The sequence below is a fragment of the Rhinolophus ferrumequinum genome, chromosome 5 (assembly GCF_004115265.2).
Source record: "Rhinolophus ferrumequinum isolate MPI-CBG mRhiFer1 chromosome 5, mRhiFer1_v1.p, whole genome shotgun sequence".
Taxonomy (NCBI): Eukaryota; Metazoa; Chordata; class Mammalia; order Chiroptera; family Rhinolophidae; genus Rhinolophus; species Rhinolophus ferrumequinum.
Window position 1 is genome coordinate 3650867 of NC_046288.1, and position 19218 is coordinate 3670084.

A 19218-nucleotide genomic window follows, 5' to 3' on the forward strand; every position below is an offset into this window, starting at 1 on the left:
TAGATGCAAAACTCCCCAATAAATTTTAGCAAATCTCACCCAACAACATATGAAAAAAATAATACACCACAGCCAAGTGGGATTTATTCCAGGTATGCAAGGCTGGTTCAATATTTGAGAATCATGCAATGTAACCTCCTATCACATCAACAGGCTAAAGAAGAAAAATCACATTATGCTATTAATTGATGAAGATAAAACATTTGACAAAACTCTTTCATGATAACAACTCAGTACACTAGGAATAGAGGGGAACTTCCTCAATCTCATAAATAGCTACTACAAATAATCAATCCTACAGGTAACATAATACTTAATGGTGAAAAACTGAATTCTTCCCTGTAAAATCAGGAACAAGGCAAGGATATCTGCTCTCACTACCCTTACTTTAATATAGTACTGAAGTTCTAGCCACTATAATACAGAAAGAAAGAGAAATTATAGACATACAGATTGGAAAAAAAACAACAAACTGTTTCTATCTGCAGGCTACAACATGATTTTCTACATACAAATTCCAAAGAATCTGCAAACATCTCCTAGAACTAGTAAGTAATTTTAGTTAAGATCACAGGACATAAGATCAACAATTCAATTGCATTTCTTCTTTTTTTTTTTTAAGTATTTGCAATTATTCTGTAATTCTTTTTTTTTTTTAAATTTATTGGGGTGACAATTGTTAGTAAAATTACATAGATTTCAGGTGTACAATTCTGTATTACATCATCTATAAATCCCATTGTGTGTTCACCACCCAGAGTCAGTTCTCCTTCCATCACCATATATTTCAATTGCATTTCTATATACTGAAATGAACAAGTGAAAACCAAAATTAAAAAAGCAGTATCAGTTTAAATTGCTCCAAAGAAAATAAAACACTCAGGCATAAAAAAATAAATAAATAAAAAACCCAAAACAAACCTCCACAAAAACAAAAAAAAACTACACCATGTACAGAATTTGTATTGTAAAACCTATAAAATGTCAACGAAAGAAATCAAAGAAGATCTAAATAGTTGGAGAGTCATACCATGGTCATGGACTGGAAGATTCAACACTGTAAAGGTATCAATTCTTCCTAAAATGATCTATAGGTTTAATATAATTCCTATCAACATCTCAGTAAGTTTCTTTGTAGATAAAAGTTTTTTGTATTATTTATATGGAAAGGTCCCAGAATACCCAAAACAATTTAGAAAAACAATAAAGGAGGAATCACTCTCCCTGATATTAAGCAAAATTATTATGTATCTGTAGTAATCAAGACAAAAACACCGTCTTGAGATAAACACTGAGATCAATGGAATAGAGCACAGAACCCAGAAACAGACCCACATCAATATGCCTAATTGATTTTTGAACAAGAAGGAATAGCAACTCAATGGAGGAGGGATAGTTTTTTCAATAAATGGTGCTGGAATAACTGGACATCCATAGGCAAAACCCCCCAAAAAACAAAAAACCTTGATGTAAACCTCACATTCAGAATTGATCATACACTTAAATGTAAAATGTTAAAACTTCTAGAACGAAACATAGGAGAAAATCTTTGAGACCCAGGACAAGGCAAAAAGGAGTTAATACCAAAATCACGATCCCTTAGAGGCTGGTTCAATATTTGAAAATCAAGCAATGTAACCTATCACATCAACAGGCTAAAGAAGAAAAATCACATTATGCTATTAATCGATGAAGAAAAAATGTTTGACAAAACTCTTTCATGATAACAGCTCAGTACACTAGGAATAGAGGGGAACTCCCTCAATCTCATAAAGAGCTACTACAAATAATCCTACAGGTAACATAATACTTAATGGCCAATACTGGGTTGCCATCTGTTTCTGTCCAAGTTCTACTGGAACACAGCCATGTCCAGTCGTTTATGTATTGTCTATTGCTGATTTTGCCTTACAACAGCAGAGTGGAACAGTTGTGATAAATGACAAAAATGACCAACAAAGTCTAAAATATTTACTATCTGACTCTACAGAGAGTTTGCTGACTCCTGACTAACACTAAGTAGTTCTTTAAGGCTATTACTATTACTGTTTCTGAACAGTAAAAAAAACATTATATCTGAGGCACTGTCTTTATCCTATTTGTCTAAAGTAACTTTAGATCCCATGCAGAGATGAAACTGAAAATCTAGGATGAAAATGCTGTCTCTTTTTGTCAGGCAGAAATCTCAAGCCCAATTTTAAAAGTTGAAAATGGGCTCTAGTAACTCTCAATTCATTGATGTTGGTCACTGAAATGGGTACTGAAAATGGCCTTGAATAGATAAAAAAAATCTGTCAAGAGTTACATAAGAAGGTAATAAATATACAAAATATAATTATTAATAGTAGTTACTTACGCTGTATGTGAATGAGCTGCTTTGGCATCTTAAATTCCCCGGGATATATAGACTCATAGTAAGCAATATTACTTTCTGCCTCTGGGACTGGAATAACCATATTATCCCTCTTCTCGCCATACACCTGCTGTGCTGAAATAGCCCGCTGAAGATGGTGTTCCTGAAAAGAAGGAAAAATAGATAAGTTTATGTCTTAAAAGAAGAGCCAACAGAACGTATATCCTCATGAAGAGGTTTTTGTTCATCGTTTTAGTAGTCTTGAAAGAATGCTGCCAACCATACAGTTAGTGGTGAAAACATTTTAAGTAGAAATGAGATTTTGTTACATTGTATATTTCCTCAGTTTATGAAAAGGTACTACACTGAAATTAAGAGGTAAATTATACAAAAGATTTCAAAAAGTTGACTGAAACTTAAAATTGCACTTTACAGATGAGATTAAAAGGGTTTAAACATCTGAACTTATTGTATGAGGAAAGCAGGCTGTGGATAAAAAATATTTATTGACTCTAATCTCCTATTCAGTACATTCATGCAAATATCTTTTTAAACAAGGGTAGAGATTATTATCCCTATTTTCAGTTGATGAAATGGACACAGATTCAAACATTGTCTTATGTCTTGAGTAAAAATCTTTTTAAATGACTTTCCAGACCCTTTTTTGAAGAGTAATAGAGAAAGTGTCAGGGGTTGAAAGCAAAGGCTATGGAGTTTGTGATTCTTGGGCAAGACTTCTAAATCTTCTCAAGTCTTCTAAATCTGTTTCCTGCAGCAAGAAAAAAACTAGCATCTACTTTAGAGGGTTGGTTGGAGATTTAAGCAGGATATACGTGTATAAAACGTTTAGTACCGTGTTTCCCCGAAATTAAGCCCTAGCCAGACAATCAGCTCTAATCCATTTTTTGGAGCAAAAATTAATATAAGACCCAGTATTATATTATATTGTATTATTATATTATATTACATTATAATGACCGGGTCTTATAGTAAAATAAGACCGGGTGTTATATTAACTTTTGCTCCAAAAGACGAATTAGAGCTGACAGTCTGGCTAGGTCTTATTTTCAGGGAAACACGGTATAATGCCTGACATATAACAGGTGCTCAAAATAAGCTTTGGTTTAATCACCACACAGGATTATTTTGCCAGTTTGTGAAACTACCAGCTGCCATAAAAATATCAGTTCTCACCCAGCCCCATGATCACTGAATTTTGGTAAACATTTATTAAATGTAAACTAGTTTTTTAAAATTATATAAAGTTCAGGGAAGAAAAATATTCCAATAGTATGAAAACAAGAAATTCCAATTTTCAGCAAGTAGCCTCTATTAAATACCTACACGTTTATATATATTTAAATTCACAGTTAGGATTCTACTACATAACATACAGAGCTTTATCCCTAGAGCTCTGGTTCCCTTGATATATTCTGGAGATGGTTCCATGCTGATACTTCTACAATTTTCTGCAACAGCTGCACTGTATTCCACTATATATAGATGAAGTATAATTTATTTAACCAGACACTTATGGGAAAAAAAAACCCTGGAAACAACCTAAATGCCTATCCTTCTCCCCAAATACTGGAAAAACCACTCCTGTACAATTATACATACAAGACATTTTTGAGGACTTGTGAAAGCATCTATAGGGCAACTACAAATGGAAGTGCTCAAAGGGTATATGAGATTACAACATATATATATATATATATATATATATATATATATAAAATCTTATATATGTAGTAACTTAACATCCCTTTAGAATCTTAAATTCACCATCTATCTTGTTATTTTAGGTTAATTTCTTTACAATGATGTTTAAGTTTTTCTGACCTTAAATGTTGCTGCATTTTGCTCATTGTCAAAAGTGCAGCTTTTCTATTCTCATTGATGTTTAAATACTCTGGATTTGAATGTTGGCTCCACAGTTTACTAGCTCTATGACTTTGGGATCTGGAACAAGAATTTTATCCCGGCAAGTTTTATCATCTGCAAATGGACATTTGTGTACCTACCACATGTGACTGTGGTTAAGATAAAATGCCTGAGACATACTAAGTACCCAAAACGTGGTAGCAAATGTATACCTTTCAATATTAAAGAAGCTGAAGAGTTTTCCATATACTTAATTACCATTTTTATAGTTTTTCTAGTATGAACAGTATTCTGTAGAAAGATTTTTCTTTATATTTATATCCATTTTCCAAAACTGAAGTCAAACTTGTGTTTATCAATATTATAGTGAATACTTACTGCTTAAAAAAAAAAACGTATTTGTGATTTTTTGTTTTATAAAATATTTCACACAATTTCCTCAAATCTTTAACAGTTAAGAAAATGATTTCCCTTTAATATATGGCAGTTAAGGGTGAAGTGTCAAGATGTGTGCAACACACTTTTAAATGGCTCAATCAAAAACATTTTATTATAGAATTTAAAATACTGCAAAACATTAATTAAACATTAATTTAGGTTGAGAGTAATATAGTTGTTCACTGTATTATTCTTTCAGCTTTTCTGTAAGTTTGAAAATTTTTTGATAAAAAGTTAAATAAAGAAGTATACGGTACTAAGGACCCAAGACGTATATAATATACAACAAATACAGTTAAGTTCTTCTCCAAGTCTTAAAAATCATTCCTCAACAACTGGGATATAACTATAACCTTACATATCGCTATTTACTCTCTCCCCATGCATGTACGAGGACACCAGGATAGGACGGAGACCAGAGAAGGCCTCTGTGGCTAGATGGGGCACAGAAGTGTAGGGGGAGAATGACAGATGCATCTGCACAGGATGTCAGCAGCAAATCATGTGGGGTCAGGGGTCATGTTAAGGATTTGTCCTTTTGCTAGGAGAAATAGTGCCTGAAGGGTTTTAAAAGATCACCCTGGTTGCTGCATAGGAAATGGACCATAGTCTATAAAATGGAATATGTGTAGTCTTTTAATGGTTCAGAATAATATTTAATGATATGAAAAACCCCATCACTTTATTAAGTAAAAAAGACCTAAAATTTTTGTTCAGGATATCTTGTGTTTAACCTTTTCTAAAAGAAAAAGACACAGCTGAATATATATATTTCTAAAAGTAGACGTGCATATGCCAAAAAAGTGTATACACGTGACTTGTATTCATCTTATGTTATCGGTATATGTTACTACAATTTTAATAGTTTTTTCCTTTCTTAAAATGTGTATAGATTTTTTTGGCACACTCTCTATATAACAATCCTCTTTATATTCCTATATTCCTTTCCCTGCTTTATTTTTTATAGCACTTAACCATCCTCTGACACGTCATATACTTGGTTTATTTACTGTTGTCAACCTTTCCTCTCCATCCCAATTTAGGCATCATAAGAGATTTTTATTGTTTTGTTTACTGCTAAATAGCCACCCTAAAACTGTGCTGGGCACAAAACATTGTCTTTAAATATCTGTTGAAGAAGTATGTAGGTATGTATCTGTGTATGTACACACACACTCACACAGCTTCAAAGTTTATGAAACGCTAACAGATCATCTCCAGGTGGTACAACTTTTAAATGCTCTTCTGTAATTTTATTTCCCATATTTTCTAAAATGTATTTGTACATTTTAACAAATGTACAATTTGTTAAAAAATTTGACAAAAAATTTGAATACATTTCACTAAATACTTTTCTAAGATACAACAATAATTTCTAAAAGACATTATTTGGGTCAGTAAAACCTTTCCCATTTAAGTCAGTTTAGTTTAAGAGTAAAACATTAAAAAAGAATGAAATCTTGCCATTTGCAACAACATGGATGGACCTAGAGGGCATTATGCAAAGTGAAAAATATCAGAGAAACACAAATACCTTATGATTTCACTTATATCTGGAATCTTAAAAAAACAACACAAACGAACAGACAAAACAGAAACAGACTCATATACAGAGAACAAACTGATCGCTGCCAAAGGGGAAAGGGGTTGGGGATGGGTGAGAGAGGTGATGGGGAATAAGAGGTACAAACTTCCCCCTATAAGGGAAAATAAGTCACGGGGATATAATGTACAGCACGGAAAATACAGTCATTATCTTTGTATGGTGAGAGATCATTACCAGATGTATTGTGGTGATCACATTGTAAGGTGTATAAATATAGAATCACTATGCTATACTCCTGAAATTAATATATTATATGCCATCTAAACCGTAATAAAATAAATATAAAAAGTAACTATTAAACAAATGAGTAAGACATTATACTCGTAGCTTTCCAGGTAATGAAAGTATTTTTAAAATCTCAAACTATGTACATCTATTTCTAAGAAACAGAACATTAAATTATATAATAGCAACATTAAATTTTAAGTGAAAATGAGATTTTTGCTTCCAGTAGGAAAATAAAGAATGGTGAAGCCAAGTAACAAATGAAATAAATCAGAATGAGTTCTGAATTCAGTTCAATTATTTATGGAATGTCTTGACTAAATACCTAAGATGATCCAACTCTAAATCATAGCTATGTAAAAAGTTAGATGTTCCCTGAAGATAATACCTGTCAATAAAATTTCAGAAAAAAAATCAACTTGCAGCGTTGAGTACACCAGCATTCCCAAACTGTGTTCACTAGAATACTTAATTTCGAATTATCAACATAGTTCAGTAAAGAGTTTGACAGAAAAAAAAAAAAAAGGTAGCGAAAGTTGATTCTAAATTTAAATTTTTTTTTTTTTTTTTTTTACTTTAGGACTTCTGAGAGATTTTAACATGCTAATGTAAATTCATGAGGGTGGATACAATCATTCTCACATTATCATTTTTTCAGAAAATATCTATGAATAGTTCATGGAGAACTTCTGTAATAGCTTGGGAAATGCTGGCATAGAACAAAAACTAGAGATATGGAGCAGAACATCTCGGCTTAAGTTTGTTCATTAATTAACTTAGTTTATATTTACTGAGCACCAACTATGTACCTGGCTTTGGGAACAACAATGGTAAATAAAACAGACACAGTTCCTGACACTGCAGAGCTTACACTTCAGTAGGGTGGAGAGATACAAATAAAATAGTCCTAAAAATAACTTGTAAAGTGTGATAAGTGCTATGAAGGAACAGTACAATGTGTTAAGGGAAATATAAATAGGAGAGGGATTTCAAGGACAGTATCACTTTCACTAGTACAAAGTGACATTTGTACTAAGATGTTCAGGAATGAGAGTTATTAATAGTTAAAAGATTGTTTTAAGAAAAGGGAATAAGCTATGTTTGAAGAGCACTTACTAGTTTGACACCTTAGCTGGGTACAATTTCTTTACATCATAGAATATTTATAAATAATTAGACTCAGTTGCCAATTTAAGAGTTAGTAACCAAAACACCACCAAGAATAATTCCAATTTTCCATAAATTAACAGAGGCATAACCTCAAACAAGTCTCATCTCACAGGAAACAAAATAAAATGAAATAATCTAAAGAATTCTTTAATATTTAATATTGTATATTAAATTTAATAATATTTAATATTTATATAAAATAGAATCAGATAAACCATAATTTATGATTAAGCAAATAACTTAAAAAGCCTCTTGTACTGCAAGTAATTACAGATGTTTTCTATAGATACAATATGAACAATAAAAAAGAGGATCTAAAACAGACTGAACAACGATCTTTAGAAAGTGCAGAGGCACACTTTTGGGTCTCCATGGACCTTGCAATTGGTGCTGGGATCCAAAATTACTCACTGGTGTGACTTCAGCCAGCCCAGTGCATTGTGAGAGTGTGGGCTTTGAGGTAAAGACCCAAGTTAGAACCTTCGCTTCCCCCTCACACCCCAAGTCCAGCAAGTCACCTTGGCACCTACCCATCATGACTGATGGTATTATACAGAGAAATATTTTTTTCTTACCTATCTTTCCCTTTCTGTTTTCCAGCAGTTCATGTTTGTTTTACTCTCTCCTCTTTGTTATTTTTGCACACCCTAGAAAAATTATGCCTTTTCAGGTGGCTTTTTATGGTCTCTTTGTTAAACGCATTGGTAGTTACAAAAGAATTAACTGGCTCAAGAATTAACAGGGCATACCACCTATATTTGAGAAGTCAGATAATATCATTTTTATTGATTAAGTAAGAGTGGCATTAGCTATCTGTTGATAAAAAGCTATCTGAAGGGACAGCATTGCAAACGTGTCTTCAACATCTGCTCTGTGGCTTTGCTCAAGTGGATAGGTAGGTACCTCTGCGGACGTTACCATTCACCATGCCCCACCTCACAATGGAAAATTCCCACTTGTTCCTCAAAGTCTGGTTTAAAATGACTACTTGTGTCGCCTACTTTGTGCTCCTATAGTATACACATTCTCTGCTTAGAAATTGTGCTGTAATTATTTATTTGTGTAGGTACTGATCTCCAAAATGGGAGCTCTATAAGATTAGACAGAAATTAAACTTTGTATCTTTTCCTTTAAAATATGTATTCTCTGGTAGGATTTGGGAACTCCAAATTCTCTTAAGGATGAGGACGAAATAAGATTATTCTTGTGCTCTACTCAGCATCGAATACTGTATTTTCCTTTATTGCAGATTCTCAATATTTTATAAAACATCATTATAGAAAAATGAGAAGAGTCTAAATACAATGCATGAAAAAAATACAAGATACTTCTACTTGCTCTGCAGTTAAGTTCTAATAAATATCACCAAACCACGAAAGAGCTATTCAAGGTTGTATTGTGAGAATTCATAAATATTAAATTTATATTCATGAAATTTTTATTTAAGCAAATAATGACCTTAACACTTAGCCATAAAACAATTAAGATCACATTTAGACCTTTTGGGTTACTGAATGAAAAACAGCTTATTAAAGCAATAATAATGTATAAAATTCCTCATGGGGAAATGAGTGACGACTACTACTAAAAAGGCACTTAAGAAGAACTCCTGATTATTTATGCATGTAGAGCTAGACTCCACTGCTACTTGAACGAAAGGGCTGAGCTGAATTACTTTCTAATGACATTCCTAAGAACCAAAACATAAATACCTATTTAGGAACATCGTTCCAGCAACTACTCCCTAGTTTTTTTTTTTTTAAATCCAAACACCCAATTCTTGCCTGGCTCATTGTAATAGCATCATAACTGGTTTCCCTGCTTCTTCTTAATAGAATAATCAGAGTAATTTGTTAATATACAAGTCAGATTACACCATTGTTCCATTCAAAATATTCCAGTTATTTCCCACCTCACTCAGAATAAAAGCCAAAGTTCTTAAAATTGCTTTCAAGGTCCACCATGAATTGCCTTCTTCTTTCCTTGTTACCCCTCTGACATCATTTTCTATTCTACTCTGCACTCACTCTGCTTGTCATACAAGATTCTATGCTCTTTGTCAAACTTAAAAAAAATAACCTCCAAAGAAAGGGAGGGAGGGAGGGAGGGAGGGAGGGAGGAAAAGCGAGCTTGTTCCCTCACCTTCACGTCTTTGTTCAAAAGTTAGCTTTGCAGACAGATCATTGTTTACCAGCTCTCCCACTACACAGGCACTACAGTGGCTAAAATCGAAAGCCTGGTACCATCAAATGATGCTGAAGAAGCCGAATAACTAGAAATCTCATACATTAGTGGAAAAAAGGTGTGGCAGATGTTATAAAACCAAACACACATCCCACATGGCCCAGCACACCTACTCCTAGGTATTACCTGAAAGAAATGAAAACACAGCCCACAAAAAGGTCTGAATAAGAATGTTCATACAGCTTAATTCATAATAGCTTCAAAGTAGGAAAAAAACCCAAATGTCCATCAATAGGACAGATGAACAAACTGCGGTATAGTAACAGAATGGAACACTGCTCAGCAACAATAGGAACAAACTAGTTACACACGTAACACAAGTAAATCCCCAAAACATTGGGGTAAAAATAGCTTTACACAAGAGTCCATACTTTTTAGTCCATTTACATGAAGTTTTAAAACAGGCACGATAAATCTATGGTGAAAAGAAATCAGAACAGTAGGTGCTTCTGGGGTGTGAAGCAAGGACTGACTGTGAGGGGAATGAAGGAATTTTCTGGGATGACAGTAATGTTTGCTCTTGATGGGGGCTGGTTTATACAAGTATATAATTTTGTCAAAATTCAGCTAACACATTTGTGAATTTCTTTGGAAAAAAACTCAATCTCAAAAGAAAAAAGTAAACAAATACTGAACTCTTTAATAATATATATACCAAAGTATTTAGGGAAACATGCACTGATATCTGCAATTTATTTTGAAATGCATCAAAAAAATAAAATGGATCGATGGATGGAGAGATGGATAGATGCACGATAAGGCAAGTAGAGTAAAATGTAAATGGCAGAATCTAACAGGTGGATGTATGGGTGGGTGATCATGGTAAAATTCTTGAAACGTTACTGTATGTTTGAATTTTCATAAAATGTTGCAAAATATGGAATCTCTCCTCTCTCAACCCCAGAACACTCACTCTACCCCCATCCTACTTTATTCTCCTCTGTAGCATTATTTACTGCTTTATATACTGAATTATGGTTTTATTTATTGTCTGTCTTCTTTCCCCACAATATAAGACCCATGAAGGTAGGAATTTGTTTTTCTGCTTTACCCCAGAGATCTAGCACTGTGCACAACACATACAAGTACCCCCAAAAATGTGCTGAATAAATGAGTCAGTGAATTAATTGTACTGGTTATTTAAGGCCCACAAACTGTCATGGTTTGGAATAGACTTCATAAAAAAACTAAGATTAAATTTCACAGAAGCAAAGAAAAACTAAGATGAACACATTTTGCTTTTGTATTTAAAATACTCAAGGGTAAATAATTAAAATAGTTGAAGGATAGGATATTTGGCAAGAAAAAGAACAATTCAATACTTATTTTCCGCTAGAAATGAATGGTAAAAGATCCTAAGGCTATTACCCTCTACCCCTCCTCCCACTTAAGCTCAGTACTTAAAAATTACTTTTATTTCTAGGGTAAAAAACAGTAAAGGAAGACTATTGGCTAAGGTATAGGTGAAATAGTCCAGTCTTGAATTTCTCTTCAGTGTGAAATATGTCACTTTAGTACTTTCCTTACAAAATATTCAGGATTTAAAAGTTACTAAGTAGTATGGTCAAAGACAGTGCTAGGAAAAATCAAGTTTCATTTTGACCCTTGACTTCTCATGTTCCTTATTTGTACTCTATAACCCTTTAGACATGAGTTGTTTGTGCTGTACTTATTAAGAGTCTGCATGCCCAACGTGATGTTTGGCAACGTGAAAGAGAAAGAACTAAAATTAGTTTCTTTCTACTCCCATAAAAGTCAGTCTTATTGGAATGTTTCCCTAAAAATTAAATTTAAAAAAGCTCAAAAAGCTCTTGGTTATAGTCTTTATTTTATTTTAAAGATTTTTATTAAAATACAGCTAACATACAATATTCTATTAGTTTCAGGGATACATCAGAGTTATTCAACAGTTGGTTATAATCATCAGGCTGATGATTTCTGCACCTCCAAAGTACTCCTGAGAGCTAGTCATTTGCCACTATTTAATATGTTTTAACTCAGGCAGTCAAATAAAATTCACATGTTGTTTCTCATGTCTTTTTGGCTAACACCCTAAAGCAACAACTTTGAATAAACTGAACATCATTTAAACTTGTCTAAAGCTAAACATGTTTAGATAATCTAATACAAAGAAAAGCTGTACTAAGACAGTCCTTAGTCCTTATTATATAAACTCAAGTCTCGCAATTTCATCCGTCATGGCTTTCATTACCATTTGTATGTTGATGACATGATTCAAATCTTAATTTCTTGCCCAAATTTCTGCTGAATTCTAGACACATGTATGAAGACCTCTTACAAGTACATGCTCCAGAGACATACTTCACATAACACAACATCCCCCATCTGCTAAATCTCCAAATCTGTTCCTCCTTCTATTTGACCTATTTCAGTGAATTGAACCATCATACATCCAGTCACCTAAGCCAGAAGCCTTGACTTTTTCCAATGCCCTCTTGCTTCTTACTTCCCCATTTCCAAGTCAGGCACCAGATCTTACAGATCTCATTAATTTTATATCTAGAAATTATTCAGTAACTTTTTTTTTCGCTAGCCTTTTTACATCTAGTATTACACTATTCTCCAATTCCCTCCTGTAGCTACTGCCACTGGTCTAAGAGTTTGATCACACCACTCTCACACTTAATCCTTGGCTCTCTATTGCCGTCGTAATGAAATTCAAACTTCTTGACACGGCAAAGAGGGTCCCTCATGATCTAGCTTTAGCTAATTCTTCCAGTTCAGCACCTTACCACTTTCTACCCTGAATTCTACACTCTGGCCATAGGGAGCATTGAACAGAACTTTCTAGTAAAACCTATAGGCAATGTCTTTAAGTCCATCCAAACCTCTGTGTTCTTTATAATTCTACGAAGATGTCTACCCCCCTTTCTAGAAAGTCTTTCACAACTATTATATAACACTGTCACAATGGTAACCACAGAAAACAGGAAGGGGTGATTTTTTAAATGTCTGTTTCATTAATATTCAATTAAAATCCTTATGAAATTGAAGTCTGAGCAAATGAGAATCCAGGGAAAAAAATGTCCTGATAGGGTATTAATCCCTAACTACTCGCCACACACACACCCGAAGGGGCAGGGCACAACAGGGAGGGAAGAACACCAAGAGTTAAGAACAAGCTCAATAATTAGGTATTTTAAAAAAGAATTCATCTTGGATAAAATATTTGTCTACCTGGAAAAAATGACTTTGTGAAGTCCTTTTTGGGTTATAAAGCCTTAGGCTTTATTACTATGCCTATTAATTCATCTGTCCAGAATTAAAATAATAGCTAACGTGTAACTGAGCATTTATCACGTCAGGCCTGAGCGTCACAAATCTTATTTCATTTAAAGCTCACAAACTGTAATATCTACCTTACCTACCTACCTATATAGAAAAAGAGGTGGCAACTATAATCCCTATCTCACAGATCAGTAACCTTCCCTAGGTTCATCCAGTTAGCTGGATTCAAACGCAGTCGTGACTCAAGTGTGAGCTCTTAACAATTTCCCTATATTGACTCTCAAAAAGTTGTAGGTTCACCCATAGATTGCTTATTAGGTTACAAGGCAAAACTAGTAACTATACAGGGGATAAATTGACCGCACCTTAACTGGGTGATCAAAATTAACATTACTAATGAGGGACAGATAGATATATGTGCCTCCAGACGTGATGCCATGAGAATATAACATCCCTTATGTAATAGTCTAGCTGGCAATGCAAAACTTGAATCTGAGAAAACATCAGAAAACCCCAAATGTATCCCTCTATTTAAAAAAAAAAAATCAAAGGGACTGTATCTTAATATCTACATCGTAAGAGATTAAACCCCCACTGAAATATTTAGAGTCCTGATGTAGGCAATTTACTCTCAAATGGTTTGGGAAAACAATGTGTGTGTATGACAGAAAGAGTGTGAAAAAATAATAAAGCAAATGGGGCAAAATTTTAATAAGTATATACGGGTATACTACTCTTTTTCTTGTAAATTTGAAATTATTTTCAAATAATAGTGTTTTTTTAAAGCTAACAGAAAAAGGAAACTTAAGAAAAAAAGAGTAGACTCTGTAAGCAAGAAGAAGAGATCCAAGTACTTCCTCCAGAATTGTTGACAAGTAACTGCATGATCTTTATAAGTCGGTTAAGTTTCTGGTTCTTAATTTCCCTATCTAAACCAGTTAGTCTTAGAATACTGTCTTCTGAAGGGTAGTTGTAGGGTACCATTAGGTGTTATGTGGAGTTCTGTGAGTAAATAATTTTGGGAAATGCATATACAGGGATAAACAATGTTGAACAGTTCCTTTACAGAAGAATCATCATAGATTTTTACATAGCTAAAAAGCACCATGTTTTTCCAAATGAGTGACATAGAAGTCAATATTTCCTAATTATTCACTGAACATTGTTAGTGTGATTTATCTATAAATGTTTGGTGGAAACAAGTCTACTTTTCAGCATAAAAAGTATAGTAAGCATTAAAATGAAGTTGTAAAGTTAAACTGTGGTGTACAAAATCTCTTCTACAATAATAAATAATCTATCATTTCTAGGAAACAATCTCGTGACTCTATTGTTCAACTCATAGCGAAGTATTTTTTGTTTTTTAAGAAAAAAAGGGGGGGCTGTATTTAAACTATAAAATCTCTGACAACAGAACTCCCTTTATGGACATGAACACAGATTAGGGGTTAGCAAACCATAGCCTTAGGGGCAAATTGGCCTACCACCTATTTTTGTAAATAGTTTTATTAGAACAAAGGCACACTCGTTTGTTTACATATTGTCTATGGCTGTTTGCCCTACCACAGCACAGTTGAGTAGTTGTGACAGAGACTGTAAAGCCTGCAAAGCCCAAAATATTTACTGTTTCTTTACAAAGTTTATAGACTCGATACATAGTTATTTATGCTATTTAATCTTTAAGATTCAGCAGTCTGGCTGTGGTAAGGTAGACCACTGGCAGACACTAGACCATGTTCTACTATTTACATGATGAGAATGACAGAGAGAAGAGGGTAGTTATTAAGTAAACATTTCAATTACTAGGTTCAGACCCTATATTAGATACAATATGCATTCTGCAGATGTATTATTATATCTATTTTATAGGGAAAGTGAAGCTCAGTAAGATTAATTAAGTCACTTGCCCCAAGTGCAGGAAGTAGGATTTGGATATAGGTCTAACTCCAGAACCTCACAGTCTTTCTACTGTAGCTTAATTTCTCCTTTTTGTCTTCTTTTGCGCTCAACATGTATGGCTGAGTTCTGGCTGATACTCAGGGAAGGACTCAGAGTACTAAAAGAAATGCAGACAGGACTTTAAATAACTGAAGAGATGAGCAATAGCATCATGGCTACAAGGATCAGATAAATTAAGGAAGTAACAGCAGATTTCCTGATGTCTCTTACAGGATTCTCCTTAGAGTGCTTTACCACACTAGGGCTCATAAAGCTTAACTGCTAGTAATACCCAGGCACACTGGATATGAAGGATGGAGCTGAGGAAGATTAAAACCAAATATGCCCTCTAGTGAGGTATTTATATTTTTATTACCATCTGACCAAACTATAGAGGGCAGAATAGGTTTATGTGGCCTACTGCAGTTATACCTCTTATCCATCTTCACAAATGTCTTCCAAAAATGAGGACAGTTAGCACACTGCCAAAACGCAAGGAGTTGTAGAATTTAATCTACAATAAATACCTTCTTTTCCTCATCATCTTTCCCTAATACACAAAGATGAATGTTGAAAGTGTAACACAGTCTTTAATTCTGTTCATCAAATTACTTCTGGTTGCCTTCCAGGCACAAAGTACAATTGTGTTTTCTGGCCCTGGTGTGGTTGGTGGCGCTAGGTGACTAATTCTGGCAAATGAGTTGAGAGTCAAAGCATTTTATGTTACTTCTGGACCAGAGTATTTAATTGCTGGTCAAAGATGTGAAATCCTTCAAAATGCTGCTTCCACCTGTCACCATATTTGAGATGTTAACTGCTACAACATCCTGGTTCCCCAGCTGATTCATGAGAAAATGTGACATTAACAATAAATAAACTTTTGAGGTTGTCTGTTACCACAACATAACCTAGTTTATCCTGACTAACATAAACTGGTCCTAAGAGTGGAGTACTGTTATAACACAAAGACTGTAAGATATGCCATTAGTTTGGGGGCCAAGAAGCAAGGAGATTTCTCAAGAGGCTGGACGGATGGCAATGCATATTAGGCAGTACAAAATATCTGGCATAAGTCTGTTACGATAACTTGAAAAGCAGGTAACGTATATTAACAAACCTGTAGCTCTAGGAGAAGAAGTTAAAAAAATGAACAATAAAATGGTGTGGTCATTGCCCTGTGTTTGGTATTACAAGAAAAATTTTTTTAAAAACTGACCAGTTTGTAAGCAGGAAAGAGTCCAAAACTTTTGGGACTTGCAGTGTTTGAAGCAATTTAAAAATCAAGAAGGCCTTTGACTAACATAGGAAATCAACCTTGAGGGTAAGGTTCAAATCAAGGGTATGGCCATAATAGTTAAAACATTTGAATGGATTTAGAATCTCAGAGTGGAGGCGCAGTTAAAACTGTGACACCCAGTTAATACTTCCCAGTTGAACAAAATTTTCAGAGGAAAAATACTAACAGAGACACTAAGGGTGTAGCTCTTCCAGCAAATTAATACCGTGTTTCCCTGAAAATAAGACCTAGCTGGACAATCAGCTCTAATGCGTCTTTTGGAGCAAAAATTAATATAAGACCCAGTATTACTATATTATATTATACTATACTATATTAATTATACCCAGTCTTACATTATAGTAAAACAAGACCGGGCCTTATATCAATTTTTGCTCCAAAAGACGCATTAGAGCTGATTGTCCGGCTAGGTCTTATTTTCGGAGAAACACGGTAGGTATTAGATTCAGGACACAGACAGACAAAAAATCTGTGAGTACGTACACTTAGGTCTCCAACCTTTTACAGGTAGGAAGCAGACTATAAAGCCTCCAAACACAAAGGGCATATTTTCCAATAGCTACGTCAGATAAGGCTAGGGAAGATAACAGGAAAGGAACAATCTCCCAGATATCACTGCCAAGAGCCACAACCAACAATGGACTGGGGAACCCCTCCAGGAGAGTGGACTTAGTACCGAAACAAGAATATTCCCCACATCCAGAGGAAGGGGACCTCTTATAAAGTCAGGCTGGTGGGATTTTTGAATTGCTATGGATTAGGGATTGCTGTGTTTCCCCCAATCTTCTGTGATCCTAATGGGCGTTCTTCTCACGTCCCTGTTATTCCAATGTATATAGGGTGTGTGTGTGTGTGTGGGGGGGTACAGATTGTACAGTATTTTCATTCACAGATCTCCAGATTAAGAGGAAACACATGCAAACCTGATGTAGAGAACTGTGTGTATATCGCCTGAAAATCTAAAACTTTCAAGCTTGATGCTCTGTAGCTGGGATTTTCAGATTGGATTCACTAGGGAGGAGATGAGTATACTTTGTAGAAGAGCGAGCCAAATCTTTGGTTAACCAGATGGCAGATCTGTCATTAGCATTGATTGCCAAATATTTTCTTCTTTGCCTTCTTGTCAGATGGTAGGATTATACCTCCTGCTCCCTTTGTGGTTAGGTGGAGCTATACGACTTGTTCTGGCCATCAAGCTTTGAGCTGAGGTGACATGTAACTTCTGGACAGGGCATCTTGTATCAGTTAATACAAGACATGAGGTACTTTAAGGCTCTTTCCTCTATTCTAGTGTCCAATGTTCAGGATAGAGGCTGCTCTGTCAGCTGGATCCTGGAGTGAGGACATGGAGAACAGAACCCCCAAAATTAACCCAATGGGCAATGCAGTGATAGGAATTAATCTGTTATAAAGCCACTAAGGTTTTGGGATTGTATGTTTACAGCACAACTTTGCCTAGCCTGTCTGGTAAGTGGAAGGAAACCCTTAATGTCATTGAGTCAGAGGCAAGCTTATAGATCAACTAGTTCAAGTCCCTTTTACAAATGATAAAAGATCTAGCAGTTAAGTGACTTGTCTAATCACATAGTAACAACATGGTAGAATTTGATGGAACCATCAAATGTGATGGAAGCATTATATCCTCAGATACTTCTAATTTAGAATGGGAGTTATGCTCCTAATCTTTAAACACAGCTCTGGGATAGAATGATCTAGAAACATACGAATAAATTAACAACAGTCCAATCCAGTCATTCATTCAACAAATAATGGAGGTATTAAGCTCCGAAGCTAAAAGTACCTGGAGCTTACAGTCATGTGGTCAAGACTAATCAAATCATCGCATAGATGAAATGGAAGTTTAAACAGTAATTACTACGTAAGAAAGTTATGATTATTATGGGAGCATGTAACAGACCTATCCTAATATACCTACAGAAGTGACCCGGAGCTGAGATTTGAGGGGTCAGTGAAAGATTACTAAGCCACCCCACAGAGGAATATTACTTCAGCACATGGGAATACATGAGAGACGATCCTGTGGTTGGAGGAAACGAAGGCTTTGGAGGAACCAAAAGGAGGCAGGGGCCAGATTACACAAGGCCTAGTATATAAGCCACTTTCAGTATGTCACATGTTTATATAACAAAGGTCCCAGCAATACTTTTAGAAGCTATACATATTAGGAATATTGGTCTCCCTGTTTTATATTCCATTGTTTCCCAAATGATAAGACAGTCTATCTAATGAAAATTTTCTAGAAATCTTAGAAATCATACATGTTTTTTATTCAAACTTAAGAATTATTTCAGGAAGGATTTAAGATAGCTGAGCCCTGAAATAAAGGAACATTACAGTTATTTAATTGGTTTCTTACTAGTGATACAAAGTATTAGGCATCCTTGAGAAACAGGTTTTAGATACAAGAATTAAAAATTTTATATGAAAAACCCAGTCCTAAAAATATGAAGGCCATAAAAAATATTAATTCCATCATTTTATTCTGCCCCATCTTCAAAAAATTTTTTTTCATCACTACAAATGTTAGGAGGAATTTCTGAAGTGTATTCTACAAAATCACAAAATAAAAGTTCAGAAAAAAATAAGAGTTCAACAGACGTTTTTAAATAGTGTATAGAAAAACCTAAGACAAAGGAATCATGGAATATAGTTTTATGGAGTTGATTGTATGGTATACAGAAAAAAAGAGTGCATTTATTTTATTGGAATTGCAGTATAAAGAAAACATTCAAAAGGGGAAAATTCATACAGAATTCTCCTATAAAGTGTCAAGATGCTACTTACAATAGATGA

The 19218-nt window shown here is 34.5% G+C and overlaps 1 protein-coding gene across 5 annotated transcripts in view; it reads right to left on the reverse strand.

The window, feature by feature from the left end:
* The window catches only part of EPC1 (enhancer of polycomb homolog 1), an 86283-nt gene that overhangs the window by 24052 nt on the left and 43013 nt on the right, over positions 1–19218 (reverse strand). For 4 of the 5 annotated variants that reach the window (XM_033106010.1, XM_033106008.1, XM_033106012.1 and 1 more), the window contains exon 2: positions 2357–2516. In XM_033106010.1, the coding sequence (XP_032961901.1) occupies positions 2357–2516 (160 nt within the window). Of the gene's footprint in view, positions 1–2356; positions 2521–10806; positions 10814–19218 lie in introns of all 5 variants that reach the window. The other variant, XM_033106011.1, reaches the window with a different exon arrangement.